The sequence below is a fragment of the Myxine glutinosa genome, chromosome 7, assembly GCF_964187855.1.
Source record: "Myxine glutinosa chromosome 7, kmMyxGlut1.1, whole genome shotgun sequence".
NCBI classification, from domain to species: Eukaryota; Metazoa; Chordata; class Myxini; order Myxiniformes; family Myxinidae; genus Myxine; species Myxine glutinosa.
Genome location: NC_136267.1, coordinates 37,056,100 through 37,081,055, shown reverse-complemented (window position 1 = coordinate 37,081,055; position 24,956 = coordinate 37,056,100). Strand labels below are relative to the sequence as shown.

Sequence of the window (24,956 nt, the reverse complement as noted above, 5' to 3'; positions counted from 1 at the left end):
CTCATCAAGAACTATTGTTTTGAAGATGTGTGGAGGTTGCAGCATCCAACTTCACGGGCCTACACATGGTGCAGATGTCATGATGGCGTCATATCAAGGGCAAGGCTGGACAGGATCTATATCAATAAGCCAATGCTGAATGTGGTGTCCACTACCCAAATACTCCCAACAGGGTTTTCAGATCATAATTTAGTGGCAATGTCCTTTAAATTACCCCTGACATCAGGAGGTAGCGCGTACTGGTCACTCAATACTCGGTTGTTAAGTGATAAGAAATTTAAAGATGCCTTCTGAACCGTGTGGGGGAAAATCCGGTCCTCTAAGATTGAGCATGCCAACCTTCGCATATGGTGGGACCTTGCAAAGTGTCAAGCTAAAACGTTTTGTCAACAGTATAGTCTGTTTACTACTAAAATGCAAAGCCTCTCGATTGACTCATTAAAGGCCGAAATTGCAGAATTTGGAACAATCGTAATGGGGCTGGGAAAGATTTGGGATATGATCAGTTACTATGGACAAAAAGGTCATTACTGCCCGAAATGGTGAGGCAGCGGGCAATGGGTACCTTGGTGTGTATGAGGATGAGTTACTTGACTTTGGATATGCCAAATAAGGACTTCTTTAGCTTGGAGAATTCTGTGAAAAACTCGCAGCAAATTCATAAGCTCTGTCCTGCTAATGGGTCAACGGTTACCTCCCAACTGGAGATTAAAGCGGCCTTGAAAGCATTTTACTCTGACCTGTATTCTGCCCAGAGTATCAACAGTGAGGCGATACAGGAGCTGATTGCTGGGCTCCCAGAAGTCGAGGAGGACAAGCAGCACACACTGGAATCGTTAATTTCACCTGATGAACTTGAAGCAGCCATGCGAGGCTTGAAAGATGGTAAAGCCTCGGGGATTGACGGGCTGCCTGGAGAGTTTTATAAGACATTTTGGAATCTTGTGGGACCCGATCTGCTTGAAGTCCTTGACGAAAGCCTTCGTGCTGGAGAACTTCCTCTGTCCTGTAGAAGGGCGGTCGTATGCCTTTTGCCGAAGCCTGGGAACATTCAACTCATTGAGAACTGGCGACCTGTTTCCTTACTGTGTACTGACTACAAAATCTTGTCTAAATTATTAGCGAATCGGCTGAAAGAGGTGATCAGCTCTGTCATACAGCCGGATCAAACCTACTGTGTTCCTGGACGGTCCATGCATGATAATCTGTTTCTGGTAAGAGATATTATTTCCTGTAAAAAGTATGTGCCTGCCAGTTTTGGGTTATTGTTTCTGGATCAAACAAAGGCTTTTGATCGTGTTGATCATGCATACTTGTTTTCGGTTCTTAAGGGGATGGGTTTTGGTGAAACCTTCACAACATATGTTAAACTGTTATATACAAACACTTTCTGTATGTTGAAAGTAAATAATAACTTGTGCTCCCCCTTTCCCTTTCGACGGGGTATCCGCCAAGGCTGTCCTCTCTCGGGACTGTTGTACACAATTGCCCTTGAACCACTTTTGGCATCTTTCAGGAAACGATTGCCTCAGGATATGGGGGTAGAGGGGTTAAAATTTGTCGTAACAGCTTATGCTGATGATGTTTGTGCTTTACTTAAAGGCCCGGGCAGTGTAGCTGCAGTACAGCAGTGCTTAAAAGACTTCTCTGCAGCCTCTTCTGGTGAAGTAAACTGGAGTAAAAGTGTAGCCTTGTGGTGTAGTTCAGGTAACCCCTCAGTCATATCACCACCATCACTCCCACAAAATCTGGTATGGAAAACAGACAGGGTCAAATATCTTGGAGTTTATCTTGGAAACCATGAAATGGAAATGAGGAATTGGGAAGGAGGTGTGGAACAAATCGCATACCGTTTAAAATCATGGAAAGGACTACTGCGGTCTCTTTCATACAGAGGCCGCACTCTTGTTATCAATAACCTGATTGTGGTATAAAGTCATTACCCTGCAGCCACCCAAGGAGCTGATCCCTGCCATCCAGAGGAAGTTGATAGATTTTTTTTGGAGTGGCTACCACTGGCTGCGGCCCAGTATATACTGTACCACCCTCGAAAGGAGGGGGGGCCAAGGAGTCATTGATGTCTCTGGGCGGCTTATGGCTTTTCGCCTGCAGTCTGTGCAGAGACTACTGTATGCGGAGGAGCTGCCCTGGCGCCCATTTGCACATTTTCTATTACAACAGGCTGGTGAACTGAACTATGATCGGCACCTTTTTCTTGGTGGACCTTGATTGTGTCAGCAGCGCTTCACTTCCCGCTTTTTATCGGAGTTTGCTGGATGCATGGAAAGGCCTTGAGGTTAAACGTTGTCTTGAGGCATATAATTGTCGTAATTTCCTCCAAGAACCTCTGTTCTATAACAGCTTTTTCCCATGTATTCCTCGTAGCCATGCTTTAATTCAAAAATTCATTAAAGGAGGCGTAAGCAAAGTGAGTGATCTAAGGGATGCATCTGGAACCAAGTGGAGGTCTGCTGGGGTGGTGGTGACAGGTGTTTGTGTAGCGTCTGTTCGAGTTGTTCAACAAATCAAACATGTAGTCGTAAAAAAATTCAGGCAGCTAAACATTGGCTGGGAAGGCGCTGGAATTGTCGAAGATTTTCAGCTATCTTTCCCCGAAATCAAGGTGCTGCCCTCTGTCCAGTCCAATGATGATGGTTTTCCCTCTCGCTTTCACTTAGTAACGAAGGCGGGTGTCCTTAAACTCGTGAGGGGGAAAGAAGTCTCATCCCTGTCTGGAGCGATGCGTGTGGCCTTGTGGTCAGAACGGTTAGGGCCGGGGTTTCCCTCTACTCCACTGTGGCATAATATGTTTGTTCCACCCATCTATGGGTTCTTAGCGGATATCCAATGGAGGCTAACACATTGGGCTCTCCCCTCAAACACTTTTATCCACCATCTTAATGCCTCGGTGCCTGTAAATTGTCCCTTCTGCGAGCAGGAGGAGGATCTTTTTCATGCATATGTCCAGTGCAGGAGGTTAACACCTCTATTTTCTGTGATTGCACACCTTTCTTATAAATTATCTTTCACTTTTACCTTGCATATGTTTATTTTTGGTGTACCCTTTACCTCCTCTTGTAAAAATGCTGGTGCCTTGATGAATTTCCTGATTGTCATTGCAAAATATGCAATTTATAAGTCAAGGAAAATTAAGATTGATAAATGTTATGGTCATGACGTCATTCCAATATTTAAAGGGCTGGTGTCAGCAAGATTAAGGCTGGAATTTGATCACCATATGAGTAACGAGAATGTTGAACTTTTTGAATGGAAATGGTGCACTAACGAGGCCTTGTGTGTGGTTCAGGACTCGAAACTCGTCATGATGTTTTAAGAATTGCATCAAGAGTGTGATGCTTTGGTTTTGTTGTACCTTTTTTTTTCTCTGCCCCTGCTTGTAAATACCCTTGCAGTATGGATTGACATGCTTGTGCATTTTGTGGAAATAAACGGTGTTCAAATTCAATTCTCTCTCTCTCTCTCTCTCTCTCTCTCTCTCTCTCTCTCTCTCTCTCTCTCTCTCTCTCTCTCTGTCTCTCTCTCTGTCTCTCTCTCTGTCTCTCTGTCTCTCTCTCTGTCTCTCTCTCTCTCTCTCTCTCTCTCTGTCTCTCTCTCTCTCTCTCTCTCTCTCTTTTATATATTCCCATGTCACTGTTCATTATAGTTCGTTTTCATCCATATTTTGAACTCGTTTGGCCCTCACTGTAACTACCGACTTTCTTTTTGCTCCACTAACCCGCAATGTGCCACATCTTTAAAATACTACGTCCATTTGCGATGGATGAATATTTCCCACAAAAGGGTTTTAGGGTTTAGTTGTCATTCTTATTTCAAGAACTGTCAGACTCACAAGTGGGTTGAGACCCAGCGAGAATGGATGCCCATCACACCTATAAAGCAGTGTTCTATGGAGAGCTCTCTTAAGGTAACTGTCACCCCAAGCTATGCTACAAAGACCGCATAAAACGACAACTAACATCTCACTGGAGAGTTGGGAGGAAACGACCAAGTGCAGTTCAGTTTGGTGATGTGCAAGGAATGCTGAGTACAAGCGAAACCTGCAAGCAGAGGCCAAACAACGGCAAAGGCCACTTGGGACAACACCTTCCCAATCTCCAACCAGAGCTACGACACCCAGTTTTCCAATGTAGTTGTGGCAGACGGATTCCAGACATTGGATTTTAATAATGAACACCAATGAATGGATATGTAACCATCTGACTTGACATCTCGACCCCAACTTGTCAGCTGTGTGTGAGTGTGTAAGGTCAGCGGTTCGATTCCAACTGTTTATGTGTGACAGCTGTGTAGCATGAGCTTGCAAAACTGTGGGGAGGGTGTAGGAGCAGGAGAGGGAGATGACCTTTCTATCAAAGGCCTGTTTTATTCATAATTTTCACATCAAACCTCTTTTCATGCTCAACTCATGGTTCAGATTCAGACATATCAAACAATATGCAGTGATGAGCTTTTTTTATTATTACATCCACCACGGGAGGTGGACGGAGGTTATGTTTTCACCCCTGTCTGTCTGTGAGCAGGATATCTTAAAAAGTTGTGGACAGATTCAGACGAAATTTGGTGGAAAGGTTGAATGTGTGTGACAAGGACGAATTGGTTGAAGATCCGGATCCGAAATTTTTTTTTTTTAACTTTTCCAAGTGATTCTTCACCATTGGAGAGATGGGGCCAAAAACGATATATATGGACTTTGGCAGCAACATGTTTCAAAACGCATGATATTTCAAAAAGTTGTGGACGGATTATGACAAAACTTGGTGGATGAGTTGGTTTGGTGACTGTTCAGCCGTGTTGTGCATCGGTCCAAGCGTTTGTGATAGCTTTTCGTCACCACGATAACTTGAGAATGGCTGAAGGAATTTAAATCAAATTTAGATCAAGGTTGTACTATGACGTAAATATGAACTGATTAGATTTTGGGGTCAAAGGTCAGAGGTCATGTTACGTAAAAATACTGTTACTGTGATGACTTGTCAACTGTCAACTTGACAACAGCCAACTGTCAACCAGGATTTTGACCAAAGTTGGTGCAACTATGTATTATGATGCAAAGATGAACTCAAAAAGAGAGGTCAAAGGTCAAGAGGTCAAAGGTACAAGTACATATTATGATGCAAAAATTTACTGATTGGATTTCAGGGTCAAAGGTTACAGGTCATGTCAGGTAAAATTGTGTTACTTGAGAACAGCTGAAGGGATTTAAATCAAACTTGGTACAAGTATGTATTATGATGTAATAAGGCACGTCAGTTGACGTCACGATGTCTGAATGCCGTTTTAGTTTTATGACTTTTACAAACTTTATTTTTCTTCTGTTGAATTATATTTGAACACTGTTGAACCAAAATCGCCTTCTTGTCGCTTCCAAAAACCTCCATTTTTGCACGTACTTGGACACGTTAAATAAATAAGGTGGTAAATAAGACTGCATCAATGGTGCTAAACTTCTGGAATTTCTTCTGGAATAAAATATGTTAATGATGATGCCATTGGTCACGTGGTTCGGCCGCCATCTTGAAAAAACCCGAAAAAATTTGCACCTCCATATCTCTGAAAATGCTGAATTGAAAAAAATTGAGACAAGGCTCATTGTAAATAACTCCATGGGGAATAAAATATGTTAATGATGATGTCATAGGTGCCTCCATTATGACGTCATAATTAGACAAGTACAAAACTTCATCCGATCAAGATGAAATTTCTTGAGCATCATGTAGGCATAAATTGGTGGAGAGAAAAAATAATGATGACGTCATCGGTCACGTGGTTCAGCCGCCATATTTGTTTTAACACAAAAGCCTTAAAAACCACGAAAACACATCCTGGCGAGGGTCTGCAATCTCTGATTGCTCTTTCTTGTTTTAATTGCTTTACCGTGTAGGCGCTGAAAGCTGGAACGATATTCCACATCATCACTGACCTCTGCTGCCTAACTCGCTGCGGCTAAGATGAAATACATGTGGAGGCCTTTTGGAGGAGCATCACTAATTTATATTACCTTATTTACAGTTTATATAAACAAGGCAGATTTACCTGTTGTGCCAACGTGTCCTTTCAAGCTGAATTAACTGCCAACAATCGATAACACATCAGTAAAGTGATGCAACCCTTATCGATTTGGATAATTGATGATTATTCCATGACCACACGCTTGTGACACATTATTTATAGCCTATCCATGGTCCCCACTTCCAAAAAGGATGGAATTCCCTCGATTTAGGCTTTTGGTTCACCAATATTTGTCTGACCCGGTCTGTTTAAAAGCCTAAACCATGCTGTTCTCCCTCGCAGAGCGGAAGAAGGTGAGCTTCCTTGGGAGCTCTGCAAGCTCTATGTGCAGCTGCACGGTGCTATGGAGATGTACATTTCCGAGATGCTTAAAGCTAAGTATCTCCTCCAGACGTTCCATGTACAAGCAGCAGGTATGTGGTGTTCAACAACAGCCCATTGGAGTTTTACTTGATGAAAGTGCAGCAATTAGCTGTTTCCTTAGCAATTCTGAAGTTCATCAGTCCTTCATTTGGTCAGTGTGCGGATAGTGAGGCCATAAACCATGATTTATTATACGCAGATCGCAGGCCCCCTTCAATTCAGCTTATTTTTGGATATCGTTTTGAGACGGTGTGTGGGTTTAAAACCCTTCAGGAAGGCTGCTCTTACACTGTAAAAAATAGTTTAGCATTACTGTATTCAGGAAATAAAAATACAGTATAATTAGCATCGTCTGAAATTGAGAGGCTTTGATGGTGTGCGCATGCACGCACGTGTCGTTGGTTGTTATCTCCAAATGCGGGTTTCAGAAGGTGGAACAGAGCCCTCACAGGTCTCAATGTATCCACCTTTGTGTGTGTGACTGTGTGTGTGTGCACAACATATGTGCAATGTGTCACACACAAGACACGTGTATACAACATACCAATGTATAACATGTCACGCATAACATGTGTGTATTCAATTCAACATGTGCACAATATGTATATGTGTATATAACGCATAAAAATAATGTGTGCATACATTACACAGCATATGATGTCACACAAAACAAAACATGCCAAAGCAAAACCAAAGTGAAACGTGTATAAACCATAATCATGCATGTGTACGTGCAAATCACGACCCATGCACGTGCGTGTGTGTGTGCGTGCATGCATGCATCAAAGCCATCGGTCCTCATCTTTCTCAGCCCCCCCCCCCCCCCCCTTATACACTGATCTGCCAAATTTCAGGCCCCCTTCAACTCGGGTATGCCAAATCTCAGCCCCCCCCCCCTACCCCCTCCGTGTGCGCACATGCGTGTCCTTGACGGGTTAGAGTCGGCAAAAACCATCAGGCCACGCGTGCCTCTCCCTCCTCCCTCCAAACCCACCCACGAAGCTGTTGTATTCGGCACGTTACTGGATCTCACGGAGCTCGGTTCCCTGCAGACATAACATGGCATAAAGGGAGTCACCAAAACCAAATTGTGGGTTTTCATTCTCAGCATGATGAGGATGGAGAAATCCAGCAAGCTACCAGGCCAGGCCACGACCCAGACAATACATGCGACCCTGGGCGCCATGCGCACGGTCCTCCATCCCATTAAAGCCACTGTGCACCCTGAAGCCACAGGTGTGTGTGTGTGTGTGTGTGTGTGTGTGTGTGTGTGTGTGTGTGTGTGTGTGTGTGTGTGTGTGTGTGTGTGTGTGTGCGCGTTAGTCCGCACGTGGATAAACTTTGATATAGATTATTCATTCTTAGATATACTGTAATCTTCTGGTGAAATGTAATCTAATGTAATCTTCTGGTTAAACTGCCAAAATCTCGGCTCTCTGCTCACCTTCACTCTTTCATTCCCCTTTTCTCCCACCTCTGGAACAAACTCCCACACTCCCTTCAATCCCACTCCTCCCTCCAGGTCTTGAAAACAGCTGTTCACCAGCATCTCTTATCTTCCCCCATCGAAAACCTTGATCTTTTCTTCCCCCGTTAATTCACTCCAGATCCGCCTCTTTCAATCTCCAACTTTCTTTCCTGAAATTCCCAGAAGTGTTCATTTGCTTTGTACCATGTACCCCTCCCTCCTCCCCCAGCCCTCCCCCTTCCACAGATCTACCGACGTCCCTGTTATCTTCTGTTGTTGTGCTTGTGTACTTCCCTCTCTCTCCCTCTTGTCTCCCGCTCCCTTCATTGCATGTTTTATGTGTCTGTGCATCTTTTCATGTTCAATGTGTTCGCTCTTACATGAGCCTCGATTCTGTATATAAAAAAAATGAAAAAATCGATATAGACCCCAGAGAGGTGCTAGTTGCATTGTTAAATGCCCAGTATTGTCGTACATCGCAATACCCTCACAACCTCACTGGCATAGAGGCTGGCCCAACGTTTCTGACACATTTTTCAAAAGACGAAATCAATATGGAGCTCAAATATGAAACATCATAGGTCACATGACATTGCGACCATATTGGATTTCATGAAGACCTTTAAAATGCATCACCTCCACTTTTCGATTGAGTTCAAATTTTGCATAATCAGGTCTGGGCTGCTGTTATCAATGACGTCATCAATCACTTGTCCAATAAGAGTGGGGTGGCTTCGTCCCTGGCATCACTGCTTGCAGTTTTAATAATAATATATATATATATATATATATATATATTATTGTAAAAAGTTTAAAAATCAACCCACTGAAATCCATTAATAAAGCTATTACAATATCTTCAAAACGTTATATAAGGAGTAAAAGATGCAAAACTAAAATGCCTATTACATGTGTTGTGTTGAAACCACATTCCAGAGACTCAGCAGAGACCGGGATCGCGAATGGGCGTCCGAAAAGGGCCCAAGGAGCCACAAACGGTCAACCATAAGGAACTCTCTGCAGCTTCTCCACCCTGCAGCCGACATCAAATGGGAATGCAGGTGTGCTGGAGCACTACCTTGGACATCCAAAACACAGAGAGGTACGAGTTTATATCGCATGAGAACAGTTGAAGTTGTAACCTTAACCAAAATATGACCGGCTTGTTCTTGTCACCGACCCAACTCATCCACCAAGTTTTGTCACAATCCATCTACAACTTTTTGAAATATCGTGCTATATATCATTTTTTGGCCCGATCTTTCAACGGTGAAGAATCACTTGGAAGATTCAAAAATTCTCGCACCAAAATCCAATCAATTTAGTCCTGTCACACACGCAACCTCTCTACCAAGTTTCATCTGAATCCTTCCATAACTTTTTGAGATATCCTGCTCACAACCAGAGACAGAGGTGAATACATAACCGCTTTCCACCTTTGGTGGTAGAGGTAAAAAAATAAAAATGCTCTTTTTTGTCATACGAAAATAATTTGGTTGCGTTTTGGGCAGTTAGAAATAAAGTGCAAAAGTACTTACATGCACTCACTCAGCAATTTAACTATTCAAATATAACGTTTTGTAACAAGTAGAGGTTAAAACTTGTTGTTTCCGCTTCCGGATCCTCCGGCGAGGAAGCGTCCTTCGAGCTCTCCACGTCATCAAAGTTAAGTATTTTCCCATTCGTGTCTTTGTCAAATTTGTACTGGTTATTTTATTGTGTATGTGTTACTGTGTGTTTCTAGTTAGTCTTGGTTTGTAATTCATGCAAACTTGTGTGTAATTCATCGTTTTCTGTTCGCACCGCATGTTCTGAACATGTTTCTGTTCGCGGCCTGGTACCTTGAGGCTTCCCACCCCCTCCCCCCCCTCAATCCCCCCTTCCCCGTCGGTGTTTTGTGAATTTAAGTTCTTTCCTTCGCTGTATTGCTTTTTCTTTGATTTTCTTTTCTCCCCCTAACTCCTCCGAACATCTTACCTTTTGTCTAACGTTTTAAATACAAAAACAAAATTTTTTTATTTTTTTTTCCTTCTCTCCTCACAGGCCGCGCCCACATGTGCTGTTGTCTTGCCCCGCCCCCTTTATCTCCTTTTCTTCCACCTCTTCCTTCCATCTCCAGCCGATACTCACCTTTCCAAATCTAGTTTCCACCATACTCATTCAACCCTTTCTCCTTCTTTCGTGGATTCACACCCTCACTTCAGGTACTTTTCCTAGATTGTTTTTTCATGGTTTTGTTTAAATATTATTAAAATATGTTTAAACTTTCAGAGGTGTGTATTGTGTGGGTATTTCCACAGGCTTCTCAGTAAGACCATCCTCTTGGCTCTTGACGTGCCCTGCTTTCAGTATCAATCTGTCATTTGTTGGACATTGTGTCTAGGATATGGGTTCCATCAAAGTCAAATTTGTGGCCAGATTGCAGGCCATGATGCGCTGTGCTTGAATGTTTCACCTTTCCCAGCCTATCTGCTTTAGTATGTTCATCTAGCCTTTGTTTCAAATTCCTTCCAGTTTCTCCAATGTAGAATTGGTCACAGTTTCTGCATGGTGAATGGTAGACTACTCCTGATTTGTCACCAGTTGATATTACGTCTTTTAGTTTTGAAATGACATTACGGATGGTGACTAGAGTCTTGTAGGCTACATCAATCCGTTTGCTGCGTACGAACTTGCCAATCCTTTCGGGAAGGCCCGGGTAGTACAGCAGTACACGGTACCCAAGTGTGTCTGGCTCCTTCCATTAGTTAACATCTCTCTGGCTACTCTTGGAGAGCTGCTTCAATGCCAACGAGTCTGGCATTTCACTCAAGCAGATTGGCAGGGACTGCAAGCAGACGTCTCTCTTGGGGACTGGTCTCCCATGTCTACTGCCCAAGATGTTAACTCAGCCTGATAATTCTTTCACAGAAACCTGCTGTCTCTCATGCACAGATTTATCCCATCTCATCTTCAGGTATACCACCACTCTTCCCGCCCATGGTACACTGACTGAATCCTGTGGTGAGGCTCCTCTGAAACAACTTACCTTCTCTTCCTGGAAGGCTAATCTGACCGAAGACAATTTCAGCGCATTCCAAAAAGTCCAACAATTGTGTGTCCACTCTCAGGAGAGCCAGAAAACATCTGTCCAACCTCGAGAATGAACTTTCAAACTTGTCTCCCTCCTCTAAAACCTGGTGGTGCCTGGTTATGTCTAGCTCTGGAGTATGCTCCTCTTCCTTCCTTCCATTCCCTCTCTTCAAATGGCACCAAAGCCGACTCCGTTCGTGAGAAGGCTGAATGGCTAAATTCAGTGTTTGCTTCAAAATATTGTGTCACTAACCCTTCACTCTCGGTACCCATCCTTCCCTGTCGTACCCAACTGTTCCGGGACTGTATCTTTTGCACCTGAGAAGATGGAGAAGGTTCTTTCATCCTTCGACTCTGACTCTGCTACTGGGCCGGATGAAATCAGCTCACGTGTCCTCAAAACCTGCCCTGCTGCTCTCTCACTTCCTCTTTCTGCCCTTTTCACCTTGTCATTTTTGCAAGGTGATCTTCCATCTGTTTGGAAATCCGCCAACATCACTGCATTCCAAAAAAAGGTGCAAAAACTGATCTCCTTAACGACAGACCAATTTGCTTACTTCCAATCATCAACAAGGTCATGGAATCCATCATCACAGTTGATTATGAAATCTTTTCTTTTATCCAACAATCTCATCTCAGATCACCAATTCGGTTTCAGACCTGGTCACTCTACTTGGACATGCTGCTTCAACTTACCAAACAATGGATGGAGGCCCTCAAAATCAGACATGATATCAAGGCTGTCTCTCTGGACATATCTCATGCTTTTGATACAGTTTGGCATCCTGCTTTACTCTCCAAACTCTCTGCCAATGGCATCCAAGGCCAACTCCACACATGATTTTCTGACTTCCTCTACTCTCGTAGCCAAAGTGTGGCTCTCAGCGGAATACTTTGATCTCCTCTCCCTGTCAAGACTGATGTGCCCCAAGGCAGTGTTCTCGACCCTGTCCTATTCCTGATCTTCAACAATGATCTCTAACTCTCCGGAGAATCGTCCTTATCTATTTGCTGATGTCTGTTCCCTCTGCCATGACATCCCTCATCCTTCAGACAGGCAAGCTGCAGCTTCTTCCCTGTCTTCAGACGTTAAAATAATCACAAGATGGTCAAACACTTCGAATATGTCTTTCAATCGTGACAAATCTTACACCATCACTATCTTTCTCCGAAAGGACCTGCAGGGCGCACATTGTCCACCACCAACCCCCTTCGAGTGAAACACACAAAATCCAGGATCACTGCACACCTCCACTCATTTATTCCTCTTTTTCCCACCTGTAGAACCAACTTCCACATTCACTTCAATCTCATTATTCCCACCAGATCTTCAAGACAGCTGTTCCGCACCATCTCAGATCGTCCGCAATCTAAAACCATGATCTTTTCTGCACTCCTTGACACCCTTCCACCCATAACCCCACCAAAATCCCTTTTCCTGCGAAATTTCCAGTTGTCCCTCCTTGATAGTTACCTCCGCCACCAAAGGTGGATGGAAGTTATGTTTTCACCCCTGTCTGTCTGTCTGTTTGTTTGTCTGTCTGTCTGTTTGTGAACAAGATATCTCAAAAAGTTGTGGACGGATTGGGATGAAATTTGGCAGAGAGGTAGCATGTGTGACAAGGACGAAATGATTCGATTTTGGTGAAGATCCGGATTCGGATTCGGCTACTAGAATTTTTAAGTGATTCTTCACCATTGGGAGATAGGGCCAAAAACTATACATAGCAGGATATCTCAAAAAGTTGTGGACGGATTTGGACGAAACTTGGCGGAGAGGTTGGGTGTGTGACAAGGACAAATACATTAGATTTTGGTGAAAATCTGAATATGTATTCGGATATGAGAATTACTTAATTTTTTAAGTGACGCTTCACCATTGAGAGACAAGGCTGAAACCAACATACAGCAGGATATCTCAAAAAGTTATGGATGGATTTGGACTAAACTTGTTGGACATGTTGTGTGTGTGACAAGGAAGAATCGATTCAATTTTGGTGAAGATACAGATCCGGATTCAGCTAGTAGAATTTTTAAAGTGATTCTTCACTATTGAGTGATATAATCAAAAATGATATACAGTCACGTGAAAAAGTAAGTACACCCCATGTAAAGTTTTGACTTTTTCAACATATTTCAACATACAGCTATTTGATCTTCATTTCAACAATATTGATCGATAAAGGTGATATAACATAACAAATATCATGAAACATTTATATTTTGTAGTCCATTGTACAATTTAAATAAACATAAATGCAAATTTCGCATGTGGAAAAAGTAAGTACACCCCAACATTGATCACTACTTCGAATACCTAAAATTAGAATCAGGTGCACCAGCTCAGGTGCAAATGATTAGAACATCGTTAGAGAGGATCTTGGAGGAACCTGTCTTATTTAAACCTCAGTCATTTAGTTTGGTTTGCTCTTTGTTGTTGAAGTGTGCGGCATCACCATGCCCAGATCAAAATAGCTCTCTGAGGCCTTCAGAAAGAAGGTTATAGATCCCTACGAGTCTGGGAAGGGATTTCAAAAGATCTCCAAACAATTTGAAATCAATCATTCGACTGTCCGGAAGATCATCTACAAGTGGAGAAGATTCCAAACAACTGCCAACTTGTTCAGGCCAGGCCGCCCCAGCAAGTTCAGCCCGAGAGCAGACCGCAAGATGCTGAAAGAAGTCTCTAAGAACCCCAGAATGTCATCACAAGACCTACAGGTAGCTCTTGCCACTGTTGATGTCAAAGTGCACGAGTCTACCATTAGAAAGAGGCTGCCCAAATTTGATCTACATGGGAGGTGTGCCAGGAGGAAACCTTTGCTGTCCAGAAAGAACATCAGGGCAAGACTAAAGTTTGCCAATGAACACCGAGGCAAAGACCAGCACTTCTGGAACAATGTGCTCTGGACAGATGAGTCAAAGGTAGAGCTATTTGGCCATAGTACCAGAAGACATGTTTGGCGAAAACCAAAGACAGCATTTGACCACAAGAACCTGATACCAACTGAAAGCATGGTGGTGGAAATATTATGGTTTGGGGCAGCTTTGCTGCATCAGGGCCTGGGCGGCTCACCATCATAGAATCCACTATGAATTCTTCATTGTACCAGAGGGTGCTTGAGGATAATCTGAGGCCATCTGTCGGAAAGTTGAAGCTCAACCGAAGGTGGACCGTGCAACATGACAATGACCCTAAACATACCAGTAAATCCACCAAGGAATGGCTGAAAAGAAAGAAATGGAGGGTTCTGGAATGGCCAAGTCAAAGCCCGGATCTAAATCCCATCGAGATGTTGTTTGGGGATTTGAAAGGAGCTGTGCATGCAAGAAACCCCTCAAACATCGCACAGCTGAAAGAATTATGCATGGAGGAGTGGGCAAACATTTGTCCCAGTCGATGTCAGAGACTGGTAGACAGTTATAAGAAACGCCTACTTGAGGTTGTTTCTGCCAAAGGGGGCAATACCACCAATTTTTTATTTTTTATTTTTTTTGTGTATACTGAATCGAGGCTCGTGAAAGAGCTAATAGAGCCAAGGGTGTACTTACTTTTTCCACATGCGAAATTTGCATTTATGTTTATTTAAATTATACAATGGACTACAACATATAAATGTTTCATGATATTTGTAATATTATATCACCTTTATCTATCAATATTGTTGACATGAAGATCAAATAGCTGTATGTTGAAATATGTTGAAAAAGTCAAAACTTTACATGGGGTGTACCTACTTTTTCACGTGACTGTAAAGCAGAATGAATGAATGAATGATCGTTTAAAGGCCATTTTCCCCGCTAGAGCGGGGGTTAGCCTTGCGGGCCCCATGACAATCATGGTTCCCTGTTTGAGGCAATGTTTTTTTAATGGCTGGATGCCCTTCCTGGCGCCAACCCTTAGTCGCCTCTTACGATGTGCAGGGATAGGGTGTACCTATTCTAAGCCGGGGTACACACCGGGATCATTCATCCCAGCCAGCTGGTACTCAATTTCCCGACCTCGGAAGGATGACAGGCTGAGTCAACCCCCCTGGCGTTAATTCAGTGATCGACCGGGATTCGAACCCAGGACCCTAGGATCCCAAGCCGGCACCCTAACCGCTAAGCCAACACCAGGGTTGAAAAATATATATATATATATACTGTATATATACACAAAGAATTAAGTTAAGCACCCCCCCCCGTTTTTTTACAACCTCGCACATTACAAGTTTGTTGTCGTCAAAACAGTGTAATATACCCATGATATTGCTATATTTTCTGGAGAAGTGATATTATGGTCACATAAAAACATAACAATCATGCCGTTTTCAATATTTTATTCTGAATAATTTAAGGTGAAATTTTTTGGGAATTTTAGGCATATTTTCACCTCAATTTAAGTATGGAGCTATAGGTCCATCACGGACAGTGTGGATGACGTTTATGTTTTCTAACGTACAGTCATTGTTCTGAGAAGACCTCTAGCGATCTTTGCGTCAATAACGTGTGTAGGACCCACGTGATCGGATCACTGACTCAACCCTACGTCTCATAGACCCTGTAAGCCGTCGTATGCGTTGCTGTGGCAGGTTGTTCCATTCCCGATGTAATGCACGTTCCAATTCATCCAGATTGGCTATTGGAGGGACCATCTTCGCAATTTGTCGTCCCAACATGTCCCAAACGTGCTCGAGGGGGTTCAGGTCAGGACTGTACGCAGGCCAGGGGATGGTTGTCACAGCACCTTGCTCCAGCAAGGCTCGGACGCGTCTCGCACGGTGAGGCCTGGCGTTGTCATCCATGAAGATGGGACATGTTGGGACGACAAATTGCGAAGATGGTCCCTCCAATAGCCAATCTGGATGAATTGGAACGTGCATTACATCGGGAATGGAACAACCTGCCACAGCAACGCATACGACGGCTTACAGGGTCTATGAGACGTAGGGTTGAGTCAGTGATCCGATCACGTGGGTCCTACACACGTTATTGACGCAAAGATCGCTAGAGGTATTCTCAGAACAATGACTGTACGTTAGAAAACATAAACGTCATCCACACTGTCCGTGATGGACCTATAGCTCCATACTTAAATTGAGGTGAAAATATGCCTAAAATTCCCAAAAAATTTCACCTTAAATTATTCAGAATTAAATATTGAAAACGGCATGATTGTTATGTTTTTATGTGACCATAATATCACTTCTCCAGAAAATATAGCAATATCATGGGTATATTACACTGTTTTGACGACAACAAACTTGTAATGTGCGAGGTTGTAAAAAAACGGGGGGGGTGCTTAACTTAATTCTTTGTGTATATATATAGCAGGATTTTAAAAAATGATATATAGCAGGATATCTCAAAACGTTGTGGACGGATTTGGATGAAACCTGGTGGAGAGGTTTGGGTGTGTGAAAAGGACGAATCATTTCGATTTTGGTGAAGATCTGAATATGTATTCAGCTACAATAATTATTTAGTTTTTAAGTCCTTCACCATTAAGAGATCGGGTGCAAAGCTGGTGCTCCTGCCTCACACCAAGCTCGTCTTCACGCTGTTGAAACCAAAGCTTTCAGAATCATTGGACTCTCCTGCGATGAAGCTAACTCCGAGGGCCTTTCACTCACTCACCGCAGGCAGGTTGGTGGTCTTTCTGTCTTCTACAGACACCTCTCCGGCCTTGCTCCCCCTGCTCTGTCTGTGGTCTGTCCCCAAAATATTCCTACAGGTCGCACAAGATATGCCAGCAACCCTCTTATGGTTAAACTGCCAAAATCAAGACTCTCTGCTCACCTTCACTCTTTCATTCCTCTTTTCTCCCACCTCTGGAACAAACTCCCTCACTCTCTTCAATCCCGCTCCTCCCTCCAGGTCTTTAAAACAGCTGTTCACCACCATCCCTTATCTTCCCCCATCCAAAACCTTGATCTTTTCTACCCCCGTTAATCCACCCCAGATCCATTTTTTTTAAATACCGACTTCTTTCCTGGAAGTCCTAGCAGTGTCCATGTGTTTTATACCTCTCCCACCCCAACCCTCCCGCCTCCCATGCCTCCTCCCCCCAAGCCCTCTCCCTCCCACAGATCTCCCGATGTCCCTGTTCTCTACTGTTGTACTTGTGTGCTTCCCTCTCTCTCCCAATCTTGTCTCCCGCTTCCTTTATCATATGTTTTATGTGTCAGTTTTTTTTGTGTGTGATTACTGATTAATGTTAGCTCTTACGCGCGCGACCCTCGATCTTGTATACAAAAAAAAGTTTTAAAAAAAATTGGAATTTTTTCAGGGTGTAATTTGCTCAGGGTGCTATAATTTGTTTAATTTGTTCACTAATTTGTAATTTGATCAGGGTTCTGGCAATAACTCGCCTACTGTTCGCTAAAGACACCATGGTATCTTTAACATCCACCAACCAGCTGCCAGTTAAATGTGAATTCCGACCGCCGATGCAACTTACGACGCCGCAATTTATAGTCGGGTCGGGAATCGAACGCATCTTACCGACAGCTTAAAGGGAGGTGCACTACCTCTGCTAACACAGATTGCTTTAAACAAACTGGTCATTATGGTCAATGGCTCACGCAGGGCTTCTGCTCCTATTAAATTTTGTTTTTTTGGAACTTGTACTCGTGAGAACAATTAGTGGCAGTTCCTCAACGCACACATGCGAAAAAGGGCAGAACTATGTGGTAATGATTAATCATTTATTGTAAAAAGATCTTTTTTAAATAAATAAAAAGTCGAGGCTCGTGAATGAGCTAGAACGCAGAACAAACAAGGACGTACAGAATGAGAAGAACAGTAGAAAAAGAGGGGGGACACCAACAGCAGGGTAGAGGGACAAAATGGAGGGAGACCTGGAAGGATAAGCAACATGGGGAAGAATGGGAGCAAGGGAAAGAAGCAAGGGTGAACAAGATGGATGTATCCACAAACTGTCAATCACAGAAATGGAAGGAAAAACTGGAAACCTGGAAAGAGAATTGCTAGGTTGGGACACGAGTTGGGGGTAGAAAAGGCCATGGATGTAGATGATGGTTAACCTGAGATGGTGGTGAACAGCTGCCTTGAAGCTCTGGAAGGAAGAATGAGATTTAAGAGATTAAAGAAGCTGGTTCCACAGGTGGTGGGGGTGGGGGGGGGGGGGAAGAGGAGCACATGAGTGGAGGTGTGCAGTGATCCTGGATTTTAGGAGTTTAAACAGAAGGTGGACTGTGTGCACCCTATGCTCTTTCCGAGCTTTGTCTCACCCCCAAGATTCTGCAGGGTGCAACACCAAAAAGGAGGTGGAATAAGCCAGAGAGACCACCAACCTGTCTTCGATGTTAAACTGACAAGTCGAGAGACTCAGCTTCAATGCAGGAGATTCCAATGATCTTAAAGACCTCGGTTTCCACGGTGTCAAACTGAGCAAGATGAGGGGCAGGAGCACCAGCCCAGAGGGGAAAGCAGCATCCCATCAAGCTGTGGATGAGTACCTTGTCCTATTGGAGGACAGGAGGTCAGGCGTGCCAAGGAAACACTTCGCAAGATGGAGGATGCCCAACGGAGAATAACCAGACGGCGTCTAGCTTTTGAGGCCAACTTAGATTTATGGTTTACCCAAGAAAGATCATGGCCGATGGTGAGGCCCAAAATATTTGACAATATCCTCATTGAACACACCTCCCTTTCATTACTATCGACCTTCCACCATCTCCAACTTTTTCTGACAACAAGGTTCTGAACCTCCAGCACTTTGTCTCGAATTTCCCACCACTACACTATCGATCCTGTACTACTTTCCAGTTAATGAAACGACTGTACTCCCACCATCATCTGGTCATATTGCGTATTGCTTAGTCACAGGTGGTCATATTGCGTATTGTATTTTCTCACCAGGGATTTTGTATTGAGCTTGTCTTACTCCATTTGAACTGTCATTATTTTGTGATTAAAAATAGGGGCAATACCCCTGGGTCCCCTGATAGAATAAAGCAGTATACCACACTGACTAAAGGTATTTTAAACATTATCACGATATTTTAAACCAATTTCAATGGTTTCTAGAAGACAGGGCAGCATGTACAATCATACTAACATCATCATAAGACTTCAAACACACAAAGAAATACCTATTTTGGGGTACAAACCCCCCACTCCGTATACCTCCTCAGACCCAAATTTTTCTAATGCCTTGGACGAAGATTGGTACATCACGGGTGATGAAAGTTCATGGGCAAATTTCATTGAAATTGTGTGTGTAGTTTCAGAGAAAAAAGCAAATACCTACTTGGGGGGAGGGGGGCAACTTCCCCCTCCCCCCCCCCCCCCCCCCAGACCAGTTTTGTGAACAAAACTTTGGTACAGCACGGGTGGTGAAGGTTGTGGACAAGTTTCATTGAAATTGTGTGTGTAGTTTCGGAGGAAAAAGCAAATTCTCAGATCTCTCTGACGCTCTTGAAAATCCGCTCTATCTCTTTGCTGATGACTCCACTCTCTGCCGCTCCATTCCTCATCCCTCAGATCGGCAGTCTGCAGCCTCCTCACTCTCTGCAGACCTGGACAAAATCACAGACTGGTCAAACAAGTGGAACATGTCTTTCAATCCTGACAAATCTCACACTCTTACGATGTCTCTCCGAAAAGACCGACTGGACAACCCTCCCATCCACTTTCTGAATAATCCTCTCCAAGAAGTTCTGTCACCCAAGCTTTTGGGTCTCACTATCTGCCATGATCTTTCTTGGGAAAACCACATTTCAAATCTGGCCTCCAAAGCCAGTCGCCGACTGGGCATCCTCCGTCGTGCGAAGTCCTTCCTTGGCACACCTGAGCTCCTCACCACATACAAGGCTTTCATCCGCAGCTCAATGGAATACTGCTCTCCCCTCTGGGCTGGTGCTCCTGCCCCACACCTAGCTCGGCTTCACGCTGTTGAAACCAAAGCTTTCAGAATCATTGGAATCTCCCGCAATGAAGCTAACTCTGAGGGCCTTTCACTTACTCACCGCAGGCAGGTTGGTGGTCTTTCCGTCTTCTACCGACTCCTCTCCGGCCTTGCTCCCCCAGCTCTCTCTGGGCTCTGTCCCCCAAATATTCCTACAGGTCGCACAAGATCTGCCTGCAACCCTCTTATGGTTAAACTGCCAAAATCAAGACTCTCTGCTCACCTTCACTCCTCCATTCCTCTTTTCTCCCGCCTCTGGAACAAACTCCCTCACCCTCTTCAATCCCACTCATCCCTCCAGGTCTTTAAAACAGCTGTTCACCACCATCTCTTATCTTCCCCCATCCAAAACCTTGATCTTTTCTACCCCCGCTAATTCACCCCAGATCCACTTTTTGAAATACCAACTTCTTTCCTGGAAGTCCTTGGTGTCCTTGTGTTTTATACTCTTCCCACCCCCCCCCCCCCCCCATTCCCACGCCTCCTCCCCCCAAGCCCTCTCCCTCCCACAGATCTCCCAATGTCCCTGCTCTCAAATGTTGTGTTTGTGCGCTTCCCCTTCTCTCCCCATCTTGTCTACCGCTCCCCTTATTATATACTTTGTGTGTCTGTTTGATTTTTTTTTTATGTCATGAATGTTAGCTCTTTCACGAGCCTCGATTCTGTATGCAAAAATAAATAAATAATTCCTATTTTGAGGGGGGTCAAACCTGGATCCACTTTGACTCCCGGTAGACCCTTTTAAACCCCAATTATTTTTTTTAATACCGTGAACAAACTTTAGTCACACCATACCAAGTATCATTTGTTCAAAGTTTGGTCACAATCCCATCAGTGGTTTCGGGGAAGTTGCAAGTGTTTACGGACTGACGGACGGACGACACGCCGTTGCATAAGCTCCCTGGACCTACGTTCGAGGTGAGCTAATAATCCGAGTTGTGATTGGATAGCTTGACACTAAGATTTATGGATTGGCAGCACAGCTTAGAGCTGATATACTCACTAATGATTTGTGCAATCTACGTTGGATTACAGACATGACTATAAACTACCGTCCTGGTGTTATCAAGGCGTTGCATGGTGCAGCATGGAGTGTGTCAGCATCTCAAATGTGGATTTTAAATGTCCTCAGGCATCTTACGAAAAGAGCTGGTCATTGTGTGCCGGTATACTGGCCAAATTGAAAACTCCCACCTCATTCCCTCGCCAAAGTCTGTTATTATGCTGAAATGTGTCAGTGGACAGACGAACGAGGGATGGCGTTTCTTTTTCTGTACAAGATTGAGGCTCAAGGAAGACCGAGGAGACCGAGGATATAAAGTCGAGGAACCGACAGTGGGGCGGTGGAGCAACAGTTGGACACAACAAGCAGGAGAAGAGGAGAGAAACTAAGGGTGGAGAAACAGTAACCTGCAAGTAAGAGGGTTTGATTATGTAGGTTTAATGGGAGGAAAAAAGATTGCAAGTTGTGATGGGGGATGACATGACATTGTGTTGCACTGCCGAAGAGAAGTCCTGGACGAAGAGTGGTATTGAGCAGCCTTCAGAAGGTGGTTCCACAAAGAGGAGAAAAGAAGAACAAAATAACAGAGGTGTGAAACGAGTCCTCATTTTATGAGTTTAACCAAGTGGAGGACAAGAACAAGTTATTGGAAAACAAGTGCGTCCTGGAAGCTTTGGCTTTGGAGAAGAGAGGCCTTGTGCTCCAGTTTCATCCTGGGATATGCCAATAATATTGAGAGCTTTAGATTCCACAAAATACAGGATGTGATGTGATAGAGAGATGTGATGCTGGGCTTCTCTCCCCCAGCACCAAAGGTCTGGTGGACCGAGTCGATCAATTTTCCAAGGAATGATTTGGTATGATGGAGGGCGCCCTGTTTGCACCTGGCTTTGGAGGTCAGCTTTGTTATTTGCACGACCCAAGGAAAGGTCAAGGCTGATGGTGAGGCCTAGAAGTTCAAGAGAGAACCATTTCCAGTGGATGACCATGGAGATAGATGGATGGGTTTGCTTGACGATCCTTCCAGTGCGACAGGTGAAACTGTGAGATTTGCGAGGATGGAAAGAAGTGTTCCATTTATCAGACCAAAATCAAGAAAGAAATGTCAGACCAGGTTTCAGAGAAGAAACCTGCAAACTATGAACACCACAGTGGAAGCAATGCTTTATTCCATTTCGAGATGAATACATTATCTGTTCAGAGGATAAATGTAACATTAGCCCAAACACACATACATGACACACGCACGCACACACATACATGACACACACACACAAACACACACACACACACCTACATCCATTAACCTCCACAAACAGAGGTGGATACTTTGAGATCTGGTAGGTTTTCCTTCCATCTCTTAAGGCCCACCCACATGTGGGAATAGCAGGCAAAAACAGCTTACATTCATATATATATACACACACACACACACACACACACACACGCATATATGTGCACATACACACACTTGGATACATACAATATACACGTACACATACATACATACATACACACATACACGCACACACACACACACACACACACACACACACACACACACACACACACACATATATATATATATATATATATATATATATATATATATATATATATATACATACAGTCACGTGAAAAAGTAAGCACACCCCATGTAAAGTTTTGACTTTTTCAACATATTTCAACATACAGCTATTTGATCTTCATTTCAACAATATTGACAGATAAAGGTGATATAACATAACAAATATCATGAAACATCTACATTTTGTAGTCCATTGTATAATTTAAATAAACATAAAAGCAAATTTCGCATGTGGAAAAAGTAGGTACACCCTTGGCTCTAATATGTGGTATTGCCCCCTTTGGCAGAAACAACCTCAAGTAGGCGTTTCTTATATCTAGTTAGGCAGCTTAGCAATTTTTGGGGGAACGACTTTTCAAAAGTACCATTTTTATTTTAGTGGTTCATTGGACCATATGCAATAGAATTAGGACCGGAGGCAAGACATATACAGTGTTTGACTTTTGCGCAAATACGACTCGCACAGCATAATATCGAGCAATACATTTATGCAAATAAATCATCAGCTATTGGAGTTATACTAAAATCGTAAATACATAAATTGCTGGACAAATTACCTTGATCAACATGTTGTCTGCTCTAAAGCTATATTGTCATTACATCCTTGTAGTTGCGTACATGTTAGATATATGAGAGTGTGCGCGAGTCACAAGTATAACACATTTGTATAAACACTCGGTATTATATTACTAATTATTATTACATGGAAGCGTAAGATTTATTATGCAAGCATGCATAAGTTTCACAAATAACACTGCATGTAATGAAATAAAAGTTAGCCGCATTGTTGAAAATATATACATAATTGGTTTTTGTCCTTGGTTTTTGTCCAATAAAAAGGTGAAGAACATTGTATATTTCTTGCCTCCAGTCCTAAATCTATTGCATATGGTCTAATGGACCACCAAAATTAAAATGGCGCTTTTGTCAAGCCGTTCCCCATTTTCGATAAATATGCTGCTAAGTTGCCTGACTAATCTGTCTACCAGTCTCTGACATCGACTGAGAAATATTTGCCCACTCCATGCAGAATTCTTTCAGCTGTGCGATGTTTGAGGGGTTTCTTGCATGCACAGCTCGTTTCAAATCCCCCCACAACATATCGATGGGATTTAGATCCGGGCTTTGACTTGGCCATTCCGGAACCCTCCATTTCTTTCTTTTCAGCCATTCATTGGTGGATTTACTGGTGTTTAGGGTCATTGTCATGTTGCAAGGTCCACCTTCGGTTGAGCTTCAACTTTTCGACAGATGGCCTCACATTATCCTCAAGCACCCTCTGGTACAATGAAGAATTCATCGTGGATTCTATGATGGTGAGCTGCCCAGGCCCTGATGCAGCAAAGCTGCCCCAAACCATAATATTTCCACCACCATGCTTTACAGTTGGTATCAGGTTCTTGTGGTCAAATGCTGTCTTTGGTTTTCGCCAAACATGTCTTCTGGTACTGTGGCCAAATAGCTCTACCTTTGACTCATCTGTGCAGAGCACATTGTTCCAGAAGTGTTGGTCTTTGCCTCGGTGTTCATTGGCAAACTTTAGTCTTGCCCTGATATTCTTTCTGGACAGCAAAGGTTTCCTCCTGGCACACCTCCCATGTAGATCAAATGTGTGCAGCCTCTTTCTAATGGTAGACTCGTGCACTTTGACATCAACAGTGGCAAGAGCTACCTGTAGGTCCCGTGATGACATTCTGGGGTTCTTAGAGACTTCTTTCAGCATCTTGCGGTCTGCTCTCGGGCTAAACTTGCTGGGGCGGCCTGGCCTGAACAAGTTGGCAGTTGTTTGGAATCTTGTCCACTTGTAGATGATCTTCCGGACAGTCGAATGATTGATTTCAAATTGTTTGGAGATCTTTTTAAATCCCTCCCCAGACTCGTAGGCATCTATAACCTTCTTTCTGAAGGCCTCAGAGACCTCTTTTGATCTAGGCATGGTGACGCCGCACACTTCAACAACAAAGAGCAAACCAAACTAAATGTCTGAGGTTTAAATAAGACAGGTTCGTCCAAGACAGGTTCCATTTATGTTTATTTAAATTATACAATGGACTACAAAATGTAAATGTTTCACGATATTTGTTATATTATATCACCTTTATCTATCAATATTGTTGAAATGAAGATCAAATAACTGTATGTTGAAATATGTTGAAAAAGTCAAAACTTTACATGGGGTGTACTTACTTTTTCACGTGACTGTATATATATATATATATATATATATATATATACAAACACATAATACATATACACATGCATATACACAGACACACACACAGTTATCATTGTTCATGTAAGCCATGATGATGATACTATTCATGCGACAGCATACATCCCTCTCCAATGACGTATAGGTCCAATTATTTTTTCGAATGATTGTATGAGCGTGTGGGGGAGAGGGAGTTTGTGGAGGAGAGAGGGATTGAGCGGTGGGGGTGGAAAGGTGTGGGGGGTAGGAGGAGCTGTCATAAACACGAGGGAATTATTTAATTGTGTTTCAAACCGACATAGATGA

At 43.3% G+C, this 24,956-nt stretch overlaps 1 protein-coding gene across 1 annotated transcript in view; it reads left to right on the top strand.

Moving 5' to 3' along the window:
* Positions 1-24,956, top strand: part of RGS7BP (regulator of G protein signaling 7 binding protein) — a 146,809-nt gene that overhangs the window by 68,013 nt on the left and 53,840 nt on the right. Inside the window, exons 4-5 of the mRNA XM_078781494.1 lie at positions 6,313-6,443; positions 8,798-8,963. Of these exons, the coding sequence (XP_078637620.1) occupies positions 6,313-6,443; positions 8,798-8,963 (297 nt within the window). The remainder of the gene's footprint in view (positions 1-6,312; positions 6,444-8,797; positions 8,964-24,956) is intronic.